Source organism: Nematostella vectensis, chromosome 3 (genome assembly GCF_932526225.1).
Source record: "Nematostella vectensis chromosome 3, jaNemVect1.1, whole genome shotgun sequence".
Taxonomy (NCBI): Eukaryota; Metazoa; Cnidaria; class Anthozoa; order Actiniaria; family Edwardsiidae; genus Nematostella; species Nematostella vectensis.
Window position 1 is genome coordinate 1,132,398 of NC_064036.1, and position 16,008 is coordinate 1,148,405.

Genomic DNA, 16,008 nt, shown 5'->3' on the forward strand with positions numbered 1-16,008 from the left:
TAAGAGTACATTAAGAGTACATAAAAATATCCTTTACCTTTTTTTTTTCTTTTCGATGTGATAACACACCAAGTACAGTATTATTAATTATTATTATTATTATCGTTATTATAAAAATTAAAAAGAATAAAAAATTGCAGGAGTGGGAATCGAACCCGGTCGCTGCAGATGTAAGAAAACGCCCAAACTGCTGAACCACTATGACTTTACTGGATTCGTAGGTAAATTTACCCTTGCTGTACACTGCACAACGTGACGTTGTTAAATACGAACTGAATCGGGGTAAAAATACTTGGCTTGTGTAAAATTCCGGTCGAATGTGATTGGCTGATTGACCAAAAAAGCCAGTAGTGTTGAGTGCTTCGAACTCCCGTACATGCTGCTGGCCGTTTAGAAATTAGTATGTGGGCTCCTTTTGTCGACTGCATTAACAGTGCCGTACATTACTATTTTTGGTTGTATCGATTTACCTACTTATTATGCAAATATTCAAAATGGCCGCGCGGAGTTTGAAACTTGAATTTGTTTTGTTAGCGAGACGTCGCATCGCAAAAATCGACCAAAACAGCAAAATATCCTGCTCTATACCAAGTTTGATATTTGATTGATGAGTTCCTGTGCTCGAAAGTAAAATATCGTTTGGGAAACCTTTTCAAATTGAGCGCTTTTATTGGAGACTGCCGTAAAATCGAACTCTCTTCATAATGTTTACGTTTAGAAAAAGAGAAATATGAGTGTGATGGACCAAATTCTACGGCTTAGGACCTTCACAGGACTAAACTAGGATAAATGAGGATCATTGCATACTAAAACAATTTTCACCACAAGCCGAAACGAGTGCCCATAGGGTATGGTGAAAGTTGAGAAGAGCGGAGGTTGAATTGTGAGGACGAAAGTGCGAGTCAAGGCCCAACGTCTATACAACAGGGAAAAATCGCCGAAGAATAGGTATAAAAATTTGTGTCAACATTTAGCCGAAAAGCATTTTACCCTACCCTTGTCTCTCGGGGGTTCGCTTCTTATCATTCTTTAGCTAAATGTCTTGCCCTGCGACCACCACAACAACATGGGGGGGGGGGGGGCACTCTAGCTGTAAACATGACTGTTGGTTCCGACAGATACGAACATTTTATGCCCCCAAAAGAATGGAACCGCGCCACCCCTAAGAATATACCTGCATCTGAACTCTATACCCAAAACTCCACCAAGAATAGATAGCCCCCCCCCCCCCTTCCCCCCCAAAAAGTAACCCAAATCTGAGTTCTATTCGTAAAACATACAAAAGCTTGAAACTTGCCAGTCCCGTAAAAAAAAATTAGAAGGAAAATTTGCTTATCAAATTTAATTTATTTTTATTCCCTTTTATAAAAAAAAACTCTATCCTCCTCACCTCCAAGGCCCTAGTCATAAAACCCGGTACAATTTTACTTCCTTGTCTTCGCACCTTGTGTGAGCACACCACATGTGACATGCCCTCAGTCATCACAACCTCACTCCCCTTACCATGCATTTCTCAACCTTTAATTTTACACTCTATGCCTTTTCCTATTTGTCTGCACACACCATAAAATAGCCCTCATTGAGTAAGCGCATTACATAGCCACTCAAACCAGTGCCCCCTCTAAAATCTAATGCTAGAGGGGCATAATATGTTAAAATAAGCATTTGTGATAAGAACTTTTTGATGAATTAGCCCCCCTACTCATCCTCAAAAATACCCAAACCTGAGTTCTATACATAAAATATACCAAGCATAGAAACTTACCTCCCAAATAAATAACCAAACCTAAATTCTATAGCCCAAGCATACAAAATCTTGCTATAAGGGAGCTTCAACTCTCAGATTTGCTTATTAAATAAAATCAATTTTATTCCATTTTTATAAAAAAGACAAACAAACTCTGTGCAATAGGCACTGAGATAAAAAATGCTCCTGAAGTATCACCAAATATAAATATTTATTTTCCATACAGTATGATATCTATGACTGCACAATCATACTCCTAGAATCTCCAAGGCCTAGTAATCAAACCTGGTACAAGAGGGGTAAAAAGAAGGGCTTAATATGCTAAAATACGCATTTGCGATAAGGACTTTTTGTCAAATTAGCCCCCCCCCCCCCAAAAAAAAAAAATATATACCAAGTATAGAAACTTACCTCCCAAACAATTACTCAAACCTATATACCCCAAACATATAAATTCTTAATATCACTATAGTTTTAAAGTGGAGCTTCAACACTCAGACTTGCCTATCAAATCAAATTAATTTAATTCCCTTTTTATAAAAAAAAAGACCCTTTGCGCATATAATAGAGACTGGCGAGAAAAAAAAATAAGCCTGAAGTATCACCAAATATGAATAGATATTTTCCATATGATATCTGCTCTAGTGAAGCTTGAAGCCTCTGTTACCCAGGGTATGACTACACTCCCATTCTCCTATTATCCCCAAGGCCTAGTAATCAAACATGGTACAAGTTTACTTCATCTTCACAACCTGTGTCAGCACCCCCAATTAGACATACCCTTAGTCACCACCCCTTTGCCCTTACCATGCCTTTTCCTCACCCTAGTTTACACTTTATGCCTTTCTCCATTTGTCTGCACACACAATGAAATACACCCTCAATGGCTCTAACTTGGTGTTAGAACCTGTGTATTAAGCACGATTTGTGTCACAAAACTTCTTTTTTTTAATAAAATGAATCATGATGAAAACAGAGCTGGATACAATGAAGTCCTTTGGGGATGGTTCTGACACTGAGGTATACATACACCCCTCATTGAATAAGCACATTACATAGCCCCTCAAACAAGTGCCCCCTCTAGAATCCATTTATAAAAAAAAGCCATAATGTGAGCATTTGTGGTAAGGACTTTTTTTACAACGAGTAATAGCAAACTAATGCAGCAATGAATAATGACTGCCATCCCTGAGATTTACTGATCATAGCAAATCTATTTATTCCAGGATCAAATATGAACATTTAAACAGTACTTTCATGTAGTGTCTTTAAATTGCATACAATAAACAGTGACTCGCGGCCAATCTGTATACGATTTAGCTTCATTTTTTTTTAATGAGACTCGCTGCCATTCTGTATAAGATTCATTTTAGTTTCAATATCCCAGCTAAAATTTTTCTTAGTGTCTTCATTCCGAGTGCGAAAGCAAGATAAATCCAGGGAAATTTTGTGCATTTGTATGACTTGATGAAACGTACAACTAGATAATTGGTGATCCATGTTATAGCCTGCTAGCAGTGGCTTACCCTTCCGCGTTCATTACAGTACGATTCGGTGAAGTCGTAAAAATAACCCTGCAAATGAGGTCTGTTGCCGATGAGAAACAACACAAATAGGGTATATATGACGCACTGAGTCGGTGAAATCCCTGCTTAAACAGATAAGAAGAAATCACTGCTAGCAAAGAGTTAAAAAGCGGCGTTCAACATGATTTTCCCGATTCAACGGAACCGCCATTTTGCTTTCCCACTCTGAGTTGAGGCGTGTCCGCGTGAGACTGGGCATAGTAATACTCATCTCTGATTGGTTAATGAGATTGTTTATCAAATATAACCAAAAATGGTAATGTTCCGCACTGATTAATATTCTTGTTTCCTTTAATAGCGTTTTTATACAGTTCTACATAAACACCACTTACAAACTTCACCAATTTACTCCAGTATTACTCACAGACAGTAATAAGAAACTAATGCTGCTACAGCTTTCACAAGCCTTAAATTGTATGACGTTTAGGGAAAGTAAAAAGCACTGCCCCGCAAAGTGGCCATCTTGTAATAAAAAAACTAAAGCTAATTCATTGTTAAAGTCGACGATATTGTGGTTGTTCTGACAGATATTATGTTGAGATAGAGTTTGTTATGAGATACAGTTACCAGCTTCTTGTGAAAGATGTTTTAGTAATTCGCTTGGAGCTATTATCTGATACAAGGCAATTGTTTTGATAAACAACTCTGTTACTTGATTTTAGTTATTTTAACAAATGTATTTTCCGATTATATATATATATATATATCGCTATATTGTCAATGATATGCGATCGTAAAGTTGCAGTTATGTGTGTTTTAAGCTAATGGGTTGGTTATGCCCTAGAGTCTGCTGGTCATCCCCTTGTCAGCTTTTAAAAACTCTCGCATTGTTATTAATTAAGGGATCCATTAAGATTTCGCTTTGATCAAGTACCTAGAGTACACTCAATGTCAGTAAACTTTGTCAGTAATTTTTTATGTTCACTTTTTTTTACTATCTTAGACGTCGTCCCATTCCCAATACCATTATTTTCGCCGTCCAAAAAGACAAACTCTCAATTTCTGTTTCGGCTTTACGAGATACAACTATACACACACATGTTGACGAAGGTAGGTCACACGGCAGTTGTTGAGCATTTTCAATAAAAAAAAATGGAATGTTCATATTTGATGTCAATACAAATTGAGTTCAAATACATTCTTATCCCACAATAGAAAGTATATTGGCAGGGAAATTAGCGCAAAGCGAACACAAGCTCAAGTCGTAAAAAGCCCAGTGCCAATATCCCTCATATTGCTTGTTCTAAATATGCATAGCCATTTCGTATTTGTTTTTGGCCATGCTAAACCCGGTTTAATTGCTTTGTTTAGTCTAACCTAAATGACGCCCCAGCTTTAGCGTACCATTAGTCAACAAAGCGCCACGCATTAAGTTGTCAATATTTCAATAAACAACAAACACTCGTTAACCCAATTGAATTGCCTGGCCTTAGAGCGTAGCTTCCATTGTCTTCTTCGATGCCATTTTCATTCACAAACTTCAAAGTATCCAATGAAGTATCTCTACTATAGATCTGACTTCTTGTTTATTTGACACCTCAGCATTATTCACAACCCTGGCTTTTTTGTAGTGATTTTATTGTTTTTTGCTCTTTTCTTTTGGTGCTTTCAGAGTGCTTTCTCCTTGCTCTTGAATCAATTGCTCGTATATCCAAGTTAATGGTAAGATACTCTAACTGAAAGAGAGAAAGAGCTATAATTAAAGGCTTAAGGAGCAGCTGAAAAAATATTTGGAAAGCTTTAAGAAGCTGAAGTCATAGATTTGACGGACTTGCCCCTAGGCTTCATCATCGCGAGGTTTTGAACACTCCACTGCGCACAATGTTCTTTGATTAACGGTTTAGAACAAACATTACTTACAAAAGATAAATGTTTGGGCGTGGGGTGCTAATTGAAGATAATTAACAACTATTCAATGTGCCAGGAGAGCAAATAACCAAATATATGCAAGGAACCAAGTCACCATAAGCAATAAACCATCCATTGGTTTTATAATATCATATTAAAAAAAACTTGGCCAGTTTAAGACCAAATAACGCAAAAGGCTGAATAAAAAACGATCTAGCTGACCGTGAGAAAAACAAAGCTTTAATAATTGACAAACTAAATACATGGCTATTGTTGTTTAGGACAATTACTATTGAATGGCTAATAGCTAACTGCAGAGTCAACAGCGCAACTCAACTGAGAATGCTCATTTAGCAGTCAGTAGTCGCACAGTCCAGAGCTAACCACCATGATGGCATTTGCTGGTTTACCAAGCAAAGAAAAATCATCCGCCTTCACGCCATTTCGAATGGAAACAACAGGAAATAACTGTGTTCAAGAAATTAGCTCCCCGATGCCTTTTTACCAGACACACTCCCCGCCTGGTTCGCCGCATTTCCTGCCATTTCCACCATGTTACGCCAGTCAGTTCTACACCGAGTTCAGCTACATTCATCGGCGAGAAGAGAGCAAGATGCAGGCCAACATCACCAACTCTTTTTTTCACTCATCTGTGTTCGGCTATCACGTAACAGAAGAAGAAAAACCGAGTCAGTCTTACATTGGGTTGATTGGCAAAGCAATTATGAGTGTTCCCCAGAAGAAACTCGTACTCAGTGATATCTACAACTACATTTTGACACATTACCCGTATTTCCGCAACAAGGGAGCGGGATGGCGAAACAGCATCCGGCACAATCTTAGCCTGAATGAGTGCTTCGTTAAAGTAGGACGTAGCCCGAACGGGAAAGGACATTTTTGGGCGATTAATCCTGAAAATTACGAGGACTTTAGTAAGGGCGAGTACAGACGAAAGAGGGTGAGCAAGAAACGAACGGCTTCAACTGATGGCGTGGCCAGAACGAGCGAGAAAGACAGAATTGTCGAGAAGAAGCCCGATGAACAAGTAACGTGCACTAAGAGGGCGCGTAAGCAAGATCAATACAAAGAACTTCTAACGGGGCTATTGACTACAGCAAAATTTGGTTTTCCGAAAATTTGCGAGTCAAAACCTACCGAATACCGAGGCTTCCACATTGAGAACATTCTTTCTGGGATCAAAACCGAAAAACGGGTGTAGTCTAGGAATATTTTTAATATGTATAACTTGATAGTTATCTTAATTTGTAAATAGTGAATATGGAATTAATATGTTTAGCGTTTTTGCAGCTGGTTATGTCAGTAAAAGCAAAAGATCACGATCCATTGTGTACATACTTATTATTGAATGATAAAATGAATACATGTGCTGCCAGGACAGGGTCTATGGGTTGTAACTCTATTTCAAAACGATACTTCCTGCATTTGCAATACATTGGCCATGTCAGCGTTTGTTTTTCTTAACAAAAAACAGGAAAGTAGACCCCCAAACTCATGTTTATCTTGCCTTACTGTTAACCCGTTTATGCCTAATTCACAAGTGTGCATGATAAAAATAATAACATGTTACTGTTTATTGATATTTGAGCCCTTTTGATATTTGAGTTTTTGCAAAAGAATTTGTTTCTAACACCAGACACAAAGCGACTGATTTTTCAATAAATCCAGTTAAAACATTAGCAAAACTCCCGCCCCCTCATCATCGACTTTGCTTGGCAAATATTTTATTGACGTATGTGGCTATTTAAAAAGGAAAGCTCTATAACATTTGGTTACTCGTTGTCCAATGTTAACACTACCGAGATGCTCTTTGAATGTCTTAGCTATTTGCAAGTAATTAGCTCTTTCATATGCAAAATCTATTCGTTCCATTAGTTGATTAATATTCAGCGTCAAGACGCGAAAGGTTTCCGCCCACAATTTGAGAGCTGTCTTTGTTAGTTCTTGACGAATGTATGGCGCTAGTATTTACGTATAACAACATGCGCATATGTCATGGAATCATATAATAACACCCTGAACTGAAGACGATAGAGTGAATTAAAGTGAAGGAAGTTTTTGAATACGATATCTTGTTATAAAGACATGTTTTTGCACTTGTTATGAAAACTGCTTTCCTACTATATAATTTTTTACAATAATCCATTTAAAAAATAAACGCGTGAAGCGACAACAAGCTATGTGTTCATTTTCAGTTGAATAGAATCAGGAAAAGGTGCCTGTTTATTTTATTTTTTGTTAATAATTTTAATTACAGTGTGTGTAGTAAGAGGTTCATTCCTTTAACTGAAAGCATAATTATCATATAGTTATCTAGGATATCCCTCTCTACAGAACTGTTAGAATTAGAATTGTTAGAAAAGTTACTCATTTGATTATTTTTCGCCTGGTTGACTCGACAAAAGTTTGTCATTTAAGAAAGTGTATGTACGTGTACCCGCCAAAATAGATACAGTATACACCTTATTGAAAAGAACATTGTAAGTGCAACGGCAAATGGCGATTGGCAAATGGCAGTCCCGTACATATTTCAAACAACTGCAGGAGAAGATGGATTACCTATTAAAGGCTATTAATGTTAGCTCTGGGCATTGCTGTTCCTCGCTGAGTTCATTTATAAACACCTTTCGGTCTCGCCATTTGCCACTCGCTATTTGCACTGACAACGTTACTTTAAATAGGTATATACAACTGTTTTCAGTTTTCTTTTCCTATTTTTTTATAGCTTATACTTGTGATTTGAGTATTTGGCTTTTATTTTCTGTAGTTTAGTAGTTTTCAAATTGTGTTAACGTTGCCTTTTAGCTAAGAGACAGACCATCAGATTCTGATGTTTTAGGGACCATCGATCGACATTTTTTGTCCATATTGACTTATTTTCCCCGGCCTAAAATCAGTTTTTCCTTCAGTAAAATGTACAAATACTAGTATTATTTTTCATTTCTCTTTTCCAGTATATTTTTTTTTTTGCCACTTCAGTTTTATCGTATATTTCGAACGATTTGCTTTACAGAGGCTGGTTCTCACACGCAACGCAAGAGTCCAAAAGAAAGCGACGTTGCAATGAGCGATATTTTTTCTGAGCCCGCAAGCATGACGACAAACCATTTGGCATTATTTGGCATGCGCAGTGGTCATACATTACCCAGACTTCCCCGCGGTACTAACAATCCAATATGGCGGAAAGCAATGCTTCAACTGAGAGTACATCTATCTCAAGTTCTACTGCAAGCAACCAGCCATCCATAACAAATAGCTTAACAACTACTTCTGTGGCAGCTAGTAGTAACAACGCTTTGGTAGCTGATACAAAAATTAGAAGCGCCGGAGCTTCACTCGCCGAGTTTTTATCGCAGTTAGAAGACTATACACCGACAGTAAGTACTAAACGGGAAAAAAACTATCCGCTGCCATTAATTCGGGGTTAAAACAACCTTCTTGCTCTTATTTATGTCTTTGTTACCAGTAATCTTTTGTTTTATCTTGCTTTCAGATTCCTGATGCAGTCACAGCTTATTATCTGAACAAAGCAGGTTTTGATGGAACAGATACTAGAGTGTATGTTTATTTAAGAAGTAGAACACAGCTTTTCCAAAATTTAGAAAAACATTTATTGCACAGAAAAAGTACATACACATTTTGTACACTGGGAAGAAAATAAAATGCAGTGGGAATCTAAGCCTCTAAAGGAAGGAGTGTTCCACTGCTATTAGTTTGATAAACCAACGTTTACTGTAAGAACACAGAAAGCTTTCTTCTACACGGAGACCTTCCAGAACCCCTAAATCGTATTCCAAATGCTAAATAGTACCCTAGAGTATTTATGCATTGCTTAAAAAGATGGCGGCAAAAGTGTTGGAAGTTCATGCATTGTTTATATAGTGCCAAGCTGTCGGGTGTCATCTCCTGGATACATTTTCAAGCTTTAAACCTATCACTCTGCTGTTCTAAGTAATTGTGGGACTGGTATTATAAAGGCTTGAAATTAGATGTCCATTTTTTTTCTTCTTTCAGGGCAGCCTGATATCTACCAAGCCTGATTAATTGAAAAAATCCAGACAAAATTCCAGTTGAACTTAGTCAAGCTTCAGTTTTATGATTGGTTTGTGATTTGTTTGGCAATCAAACAAAAAATTCAGATAAATTTTGGAACACAATCAAACCATTCAGTAAATACAACAAATGCAAAAATAAACTTTGAAAAGTTAAGCCAACATTTGAAAAAGTAACTTTAATTTCATACCAATCATGGACCAATCAAAAGATAGAAGTTTGATTGGATTTGATTACTGATTGTTCAATTAATCAGGCCAGGCATCTAGCTAAAGCTATTAAACTGCTTTATTATGGCCCAAACCAAAGTATTGATTGAATTTAACTTCACAACTTGGAGGTTTTCATTATTTTCTTATGCTCACTGATGCCTTTGTGGGTGATGCTGGTTGGCTAGTTCATGTCAGTTTCTCCAACCCTTTTCAGATAACTCCATAAACCCTTAAAGGTGACCACAGTGTGTGTGATGTGTTTATGCATGTTTAGACTTATGTGTTTGATGATTATCCTAGTGTAAGGCTGGTATCACTGGCAGCACAGAAGTTTATATCAGATGTTGCCAATGACGCCTTACAGCACTGTAAGATGAGAGGATCAGGACAGAGCTCGCGGAAATCTGGCAAGGTGAGGAGGGCTCTCTAATTTGAGAGGTGGCAAGGTGCCCATGTAACAGGCCCTTGGATTCAACTCTAATTTACACCAGGATTTGGGTCACTGGAAACATTATCTTGGCTATCAGGGTCAGGGATGGTATTTGGAGTCAACAGAGTCTATGGAGGTGGGAATATGGAACCAAGGTAGACAAGAAAGCAGATTCTATAACCCCTGCAGCACCCTGTATTATTCAACTTCATGATGAATAACACAGTCACACGATAAGGTTGATATTATTGAAAATAAACAACAGTTTAGAGTTGTCAATTATTTGTTCCAGATTAAAGAAAAGTGGGTTTCCTTTTTAGTCCATGATCCCTTTATTTAGTCATTTATACATTTTATTGGAAGGGTATTTATTTGAAGGGGTTACTTATTTCACACTTTAAAGAAGTGCTTATTTTGAAAAAAAAAAAAGCTTGGGCAATAGAAAACAAGCATTTACCATTTATTTATGGTAAGCCTAAATTCAAGCTTTTATATGATATTTTTTGTTTGCAAAGTAGTTTGGGTAACATTGCACTCCACTTGAAAGTAAATCATTTTTGATGTTCATGATGTAAATTAAGAATATTTTTCAAATCCTTAAAATCTTACTACTCTTTCTAATCTTACTAGACTTTTCTTTGTTTATCACAATAACATGTCTCAGGCGGTTGTTGTCTATATTGAGAACTTTTTTTTTCTTTCAGGACAAGCGCTACACTCTGACCATGGAAGACCTGACACCTGCGCTGAATGAATACGGAGTGAATGTGAAAAAGCCACCTTACTTTGTATGATACAATGATCTATTTGTAAAAAAAAAGATTGGATATACTTGAAATACTACAAGCGTTTCTCTGAAATTGGGATCCTTAGGATTCTTAAATTACTTGAAGGGGCTTGTGTATAGGCATATCTAGCTTGAAAAAAAGAAAGAAAAAAAGAAAGGGAGGGAGGGAGGGGTAATTTTGGTGGCTATAAATATGTATATGTATTTTGTGCTTTTCTTTCATAACTATTGTCTAACAGTGTGTAGTCATCAGGGGTAGCCACCCTCGCAGTCATGTTTAGGTAGGTAGGGGTGAGAGACGCCTGCCTAAAAACGCCTGCGAGGAAGGCTACAGGGGGGAGATTGGGGAAAGAGGCATAAAAAATATTAACTTCTAAAAGAATGGAATCATTAAATCTTTCAAGCCTGTTTGTTTGTCATTTATTTTATTAAGGTTCTATCTTATTTATCTTATTTATCTTATTTGTTATTTAAATCTTATGAGCGTTGGACTAAAGCCATCAAAGTATTGAAGTCATTAAGATTGTTCAATTACATCAATCTAGCGCTGCCCGACAGCAACTACTTTTTACAGCGCAACGCAATAAAGTTTATTTGGAGGTCGCCGAATGCGGGACAAACGGCTCGGGTATTATTAAAAGCCTGGAAGCTACAAGCTTCTGGTACAATTTCCGAGAAACCCCTTCTACACCGGCTACTGTACTCCATGAAATACTTTGTGTGTTGTGACATGGGTTTTATTTCGGTTTTTTTTCGGTAAGATCACGTTCATTCCAGTACTTTCCTCGTTCAGCTTGGGTTGTTTGTAAGTGATATCCTCTCAGCTTTTCTTGGCTTTTAACTGCCTTTGCTTGCACATCAACTGTCTTGAATGCGCACGAAACACTTGGCTATAACACGCATATAAGTGGGTTTACTGACGAATTAAACGTAACCATGACAACAGAAGCCAAGTAAGCCACATTGCTAAAGCTATTGTTTGGCTCAAAGTACACAAGAATGTAATTGGTCAGCGGTGGAAACCAACTAGCGCAAAAGATAAAGCTGATAATAAAGATTACTTTACAGACCCGTTTGCGCGATTGACGCCTTGCCTGGCCTGCAATCAGCAGACTTGCCGGATCACTGTCGCGCTGAATCCAGAGAGCGAACACGACCCTGGTGTAGAGAACACTACAGGAAACAGACCAGCCACGAGGAACCACGACAGGGCGTATCCACGAGACAGCTCAACACTTTTCCAGCTCTCCGCGCAAAACTCTATCTTCTCATCATACTCGACAACGAAAAACAACGGTGTGCAGAACACGACCGAGCAAAGTCACGAGGCGATGATAAAGTGGCGCACAAAACGCTTAGTGAACTTGCGTGCACATTCCAGCGGCCTAACGACGGCGTAGTACCTCTCAAACGCGATCAAAAGTAACGAATAGACTGATGTAACAGCGCCTATCCAAGCCACGTTACCACCCGTGAGAAACTTGCACAGGTAGTCGCCGAGTAGGCTGTTTGGATGCTGGAATAGAGGAAAAGCACGTGCCTGGATGCCAGGAATATCAGTACCGTGGTATCCGCCACTGCCAGATTGAGAAGCACCCTTCTTGCTCTTATTTATGTCTTTGTTACCAGTAATCTTTTGTTTTATCTTGCTTTCAGATTCCTGATGCAGTCACAGCTTATTATCTGAACAAAGCAGGTTTTGATGGAACAGATACTAGAGTGTATGTTTATTTAAGAAGTAGAACACAGCTTTTCCAAAATTTAGAAAAACATTTATTGCACAGAAAAAGTACATACACATTTTGTACACTGGGAAGAAAATAAAATGCAGTGGGAATCTAAGCCTCTAAAGGAAGGAGTGTTCCACTGCTATTAGTTTGATAAACCAACGTTTACTGTAAGAACACAGAAAGCTTTCTTCTACACGGAGACCTTCCAGAACCCCTAAATCGTATTCCAAATGCTAAATAGTACCCTAGAGTATTTATGCATTGCTTAAAAAGATGGCGGCAAAAGTGTTGGAAGTTCATGCATTGTTTATATAGTGCCAAGCTGTCGGGTGTCATCTCCTGGATACATTTTCAAGCTTTAAACCTATCACTCTGCTGTTCTAAGTAATTGTGGGACTGGTATTATAAAGGCTTGAAATTAGATGTCCATTTTTTTTCTTCTTTCAGGGCAGCCTGATATCTACCAAGCCTGATTAATTGAAAAAATCCAGACAAAATTCCAGTTGAACTTAGTCAAGCTTCAGTTTTATGATTGGTTTGTGATTTGTTTGGCAATCAAACAAAAAATTCAGATAAATTTTGGAACACAATCAAACCATTCAGTAAATACAACAAATGCAAAAATAAACTTTGAAAAGTTAAGCCAACATTTGAAAAAGTAACTTTAATTTCATACCAATCATGGACCAATCAAAAGATAGAAGTTTGATTGGATTTGATTACTGATTGTTCAATTAATCAGGCCAGGCATCTAGCTAAAGCTATTAAACTGCTTTATTATGGCCCAAACCAAAGTATTGATTGAATTTAACTTCACAACTTGGAGGTTTTCATTATTTTCTTATGCTCACTGATGCCTTTGTGGGTGATGCTGGTTGGCTAGTTCATGTCAGTTTCTCCAACCCTTTTCAGATAACTCCATAAACCCTTAAAGGTGACCACAGTGTGTGTGATGTGTTTATGCATGTTTAGACTTATGTGTTTGATGATTATCCTAGTGTAAGGCTGGTATCACTGGCAGCACAGAAGTTTATATCAGATGTTGCCAATGACGCCTTACAGCACTGTAAGATGAGAGGATCAGGACAGAGCTCGCGGAAATCTGGCAAGGTGAGGAGGGCTCTCTAATTTGAGAGGTGGCAAGGTGCCCATGTAACAGGCCCTTGGATTCAACTCTAATTTACACCAAGATTTGGGTCACTGGAAACATTATCTTGGCTATCAGGGTCAGGGATGGTATTTGGAGTCAACAGAGTCTATGGAGGTGGGAATATGGAACCAAGGTAGACAAGAAAGCAGGATCTATAACCCCTGTAGCACCCTGTATTATTCAACTTCATGATGAATAACACAGTCACACGATAAGGTTGATATTATTGAAAATAAACAACAGTTTAGAGTTGTCAATTATTTGTTCCAGATTAAAGAAAAGTGGGTTTCCTTTTTAGTCCATGATCCCTTTATTTAGTCATTTATACATTTTATTGGAAGGGTATTTATTTGAAGGGGTTACTTATTTCACACTTTAAAGAAGTGCTTATTTTGAAAAAAAAAAAGCTTGGGCAATAGAAAACAAGCATTTACCATTTATTTATGGTAAGCCTGAATTCAAGCTTTTATATGATATTTTTTGTTTGCAAAGTAGTTTGGGTAACATTGCACTCCACTTGAAAGTAAATCATTTTTGATGTTCATGATGTAAATTAAGAATATTTTTCAAATCCTTAAAATCTTACTACTCTTTCTAATCTTACTAGACTTTTCTTTGTTTATCACAATAACATGTCTCAGGCGGTTGTTGTCTATATTGAGAACTTTTTTTTCTTTCAGGACAAGCGCTACACTCTGACCATGGAAGACCTGACACCTGCGCTGAATGAATACGGAGTGAATGTGAAAAAGCCACCTTACTTTGTATGATACAATGATCTATTTGTAAAAAAAAAGATTGGATATACTTGAAATACTACAAGCGTTTCTCTGAAATTGGGATCCTTAGGATTCTTAAATTACTTGAAGGGGCTTGTGTATAGGCATATCTAGCTTGAAAAAAAGAAAGAAAAAAAGAAAGGGAGGGAGGGAGGGGTAATTTTGGTGGCTATAAATATGTATATGTATTTTGTGCTTTTCTTTCATAACTATTGTCTAACAGTGTGTAGTCATCAGGGGTAGCCACCCTCGCAGTCATGTTTAGGTAGGTAGGGGTGAGAGACGCCTGCCTAAAAACGCCTGCGAGGAAGGCTACAGGGGGGAGATTGGGGAAAGAGGCATAAAAAATATTAACTTCTAAAAGAATGGAATCATTAAATCTTTCAAGCCTGTTTGTTTGTCATTTATTTTATTAAGGTTCTATCTTATTTATCTTATTTGTTATTTAAATCTTATGAGCGTTGGACTAAAGCCATCAAAGTATTGAAGTCATTAAGATTGTTCAATTACATCAATCTAGCGCTGCCCGACAGCAACTACTTTTTACAGCGCAACGCAATAAAGTTTATTTGGAGGTCGCCGAATGCGGGACAAACGGCTCGGGTATTATTAAAAGCCTGGAAGCTACAAGCTTCTGGTACAATTTCCGAGAAACCCCTTCTACACCGGCTACTGTACTCCATGAAATACTTTGTGTGTTGTGACATGGGTTTTATTTCGGTTTTTTTTCGGTAAGATCACGTTCATTCCAGTACTTTCCTCGTTCAGCTTGGGTTGTTTGTAAGTGATATCCTCTCAGCTTTTCTTGGCTTTTAACTGCCTTTGCTTGCACATCAACTGTCTTGAATGCGCACGAAACACTTGGCTATAACACGCATATAAGTGGGTTTACTGACGAATTAAACGTAACCATGACAACAGAAGCCAAGTAAGCCACATTGCTAAAGCTATTGTTTGGCTCAAAGTACACAAGAATGTAATTGGTCAGCGGTGGAAACCAACTAGCGCAAAAGATAAAGCTGATAATAAAGATTACTTTACAGACCCGTTTGCGCGATTGACGCCTTGCCTGGCCTGCAATCAGCAGACTTGCCGGATCACTGTCGCGCTGAATCCAGAGAGCGAACACGACCCTGGTGTAGAGAACACTACAGGAAACAGACCAGCCACGAGGAACCACGACAGGGCGTATCCACGAGACAGCTCAACACTTTTCCAGCTCTCCGCGCAAAACTCTATCTTCTCATCATACTCGACAACGAAAAACAACGGTGTGCAGAACACGACCGAGCAAAGCCACGAGGCGATGATAAAGTGGCGCACAAAACGCTTAGTGAACTTGCGTGCACATTCCAGCGGCCTAACGACGGCGTAGTACCTCTCAAACGCGATCAAAAGTAACGAATAGACTGATGTAACAGCGCCTATCCAAGCCACGTTACCACCCGTGAGAAACTTGCACAGGTAGTCGCCGAGTAGGCTGTTTGGATGCTGGAATAGAGGAAAAGCACGTGCCTGGATGCCAGGAATATCAGTACCGTGGTATCCGCCACTGCCAGATTGAGAAGCACCATGTTGACGGCTTTGTGGCGCACCAGCAACTTCTGTTTGAGTATAACTAGACAGACAAGACCATTTCCAATAAGGCCTGTGGTGATGATGACCCAG

The 16,008-nt window shown here is 38.3% G+C and overlaps 3 protein-coding genes and 2 long non-coding RNA genes across 6 annotated transcripts; 3 read left to right on the plus strand and 2 right to left on the minus strand.

Annotated features, from left to right (window-relative positions):
* The first annotated feature begins 5,514 nt into the window (after nt 1-5,514).
* LOC5517006 (forkhead box protein I1) lies at nt 5,515-6,577 on the plus strand. The gene has a single exon (XM_032386947.2). The coding sequence runs from the start codon at nt 5,570-5,572 to the stop codon at nt 6,398-6,400; it is 831 nt and encodes a 276-aa protein (XP_032242838.2). The 5' UTR covers nt 5,515-5,569; the 3' UTR covers nt 6,401-6,577.
* A 1,766-nt stretch (nt 6,578-8,343) lies between these two features.
* Nucleotides 8,344-11,089, plus strand: LOC5517067 (transcription initiation factor TFIID subunit 10). 2 transcript variants are annotated; one of them, XM_048725827.1, is made up of 4 exons: nt 8,344-8,576; nt 8,693-8,757; nt 9,765-9,902; nt 10,599-11,089. In XM_048725827.1, the coding sequence occupies exons 1-3, from the start codon at nt 8,376-8,378 to the stop codon at nt 9,892-9,894; spliced, it is 396 nt and encodes a 131-aa protein (XP_048581784.1). In that variant the 5' UTR covers nt 8,344-8,375; the 3' UTR covers nt 9,895-9,902; nt 10,599-11,089. The 2 variants fall into 2 exon arrangements, with proteins under 2 accessions (XP_048581784.1, XP_001637105.2); XM_001637055.3 differs by having other exon boundaries at nt 8,346-8,576; nt 9,765-9,876.
* Nucleotides 11,090-11,396: 307 nt separating this feature from the next.
* On the minus strand, nt 11,397-11,938 carry LOC125561410. The gene is made up of 2 exons (XR_007307454.1): nt 11,752-11,938; nt 11,397-11,571 (listed from the first exon to the last, which is right to left on the minus strand). It is a non-coding gene; the product is annotated as an uncharacterized LOC125561410 (long non-coding RNA).
* A 375-nt stretch (nt 11,939-12,313) lies between these two features.
* Nucleotides 12,314-14,732, plus strand: LOC125561411 (transcription initiation factor TFIID subunit 10-like; the record flags this gene model as incomplete). Its single annotated transcript, XM_048725828.1, has 3 exons — nt 12,314-12,402; nt 13,410-13,521; nt 14,242-14,732. Coding segments are annotated over 3 exons (291 nt in total), but the record flags the coding sequence as incomplete, so codon positions are not given.
* Nucleotides 14,733-15,030: 298 nt separating this feature from the next.
* Nucleotides 15,031-15,556, minus strand: LOC125561412. Its single transcript, XR_007307455.1, has 2 exons — nt 15,386-15,556; nt 15,031-15,205 (listed from the first exon to the last, which is right to left on the minus strand). It is a non-coding gene; the product is annotated as an uncharacterized LOC125561412 (long non-coding RNA).
* Nucleotides 15,557-16,008: the final 452 nt, after the last annotated feature.

What these genes read in the sequence shown, in the direction of transcription:
- LOC5517006 (XM_032386947.2), top strand. Translation starts at nt 5,570, where the DNA reads ATGATGGCATTTGCTGGTTTACCAAGCAAAGAAAAATCATCCGCCTTC.
- LOC5517067 (XM_001637055.3), top strand. Translation starts at nt 8,376, where the DNA reads ATGGCGGAAAGCAATGCTTCAACTGAGAGTACATCTATCTCAAGTTCT. An exon ending in TAGAAGACTATACACCGACA is followed by an intron (nt 8,577 to 8,692) that starts GTAAGTACTAAA and finishes TCTTGCTTTCAG; the next exon opens with ATTCCTGATGCAGTCACAGC. An exon ending in GCTCGCGGAAATCTGGCAAG is followed by an intron (nt 9,877 to 10,598) that starts GTGAGGAGGGCT and finishes TTTTTCTTTCAG; the next exon opens with GACAAGCGCTACACTCTGAC.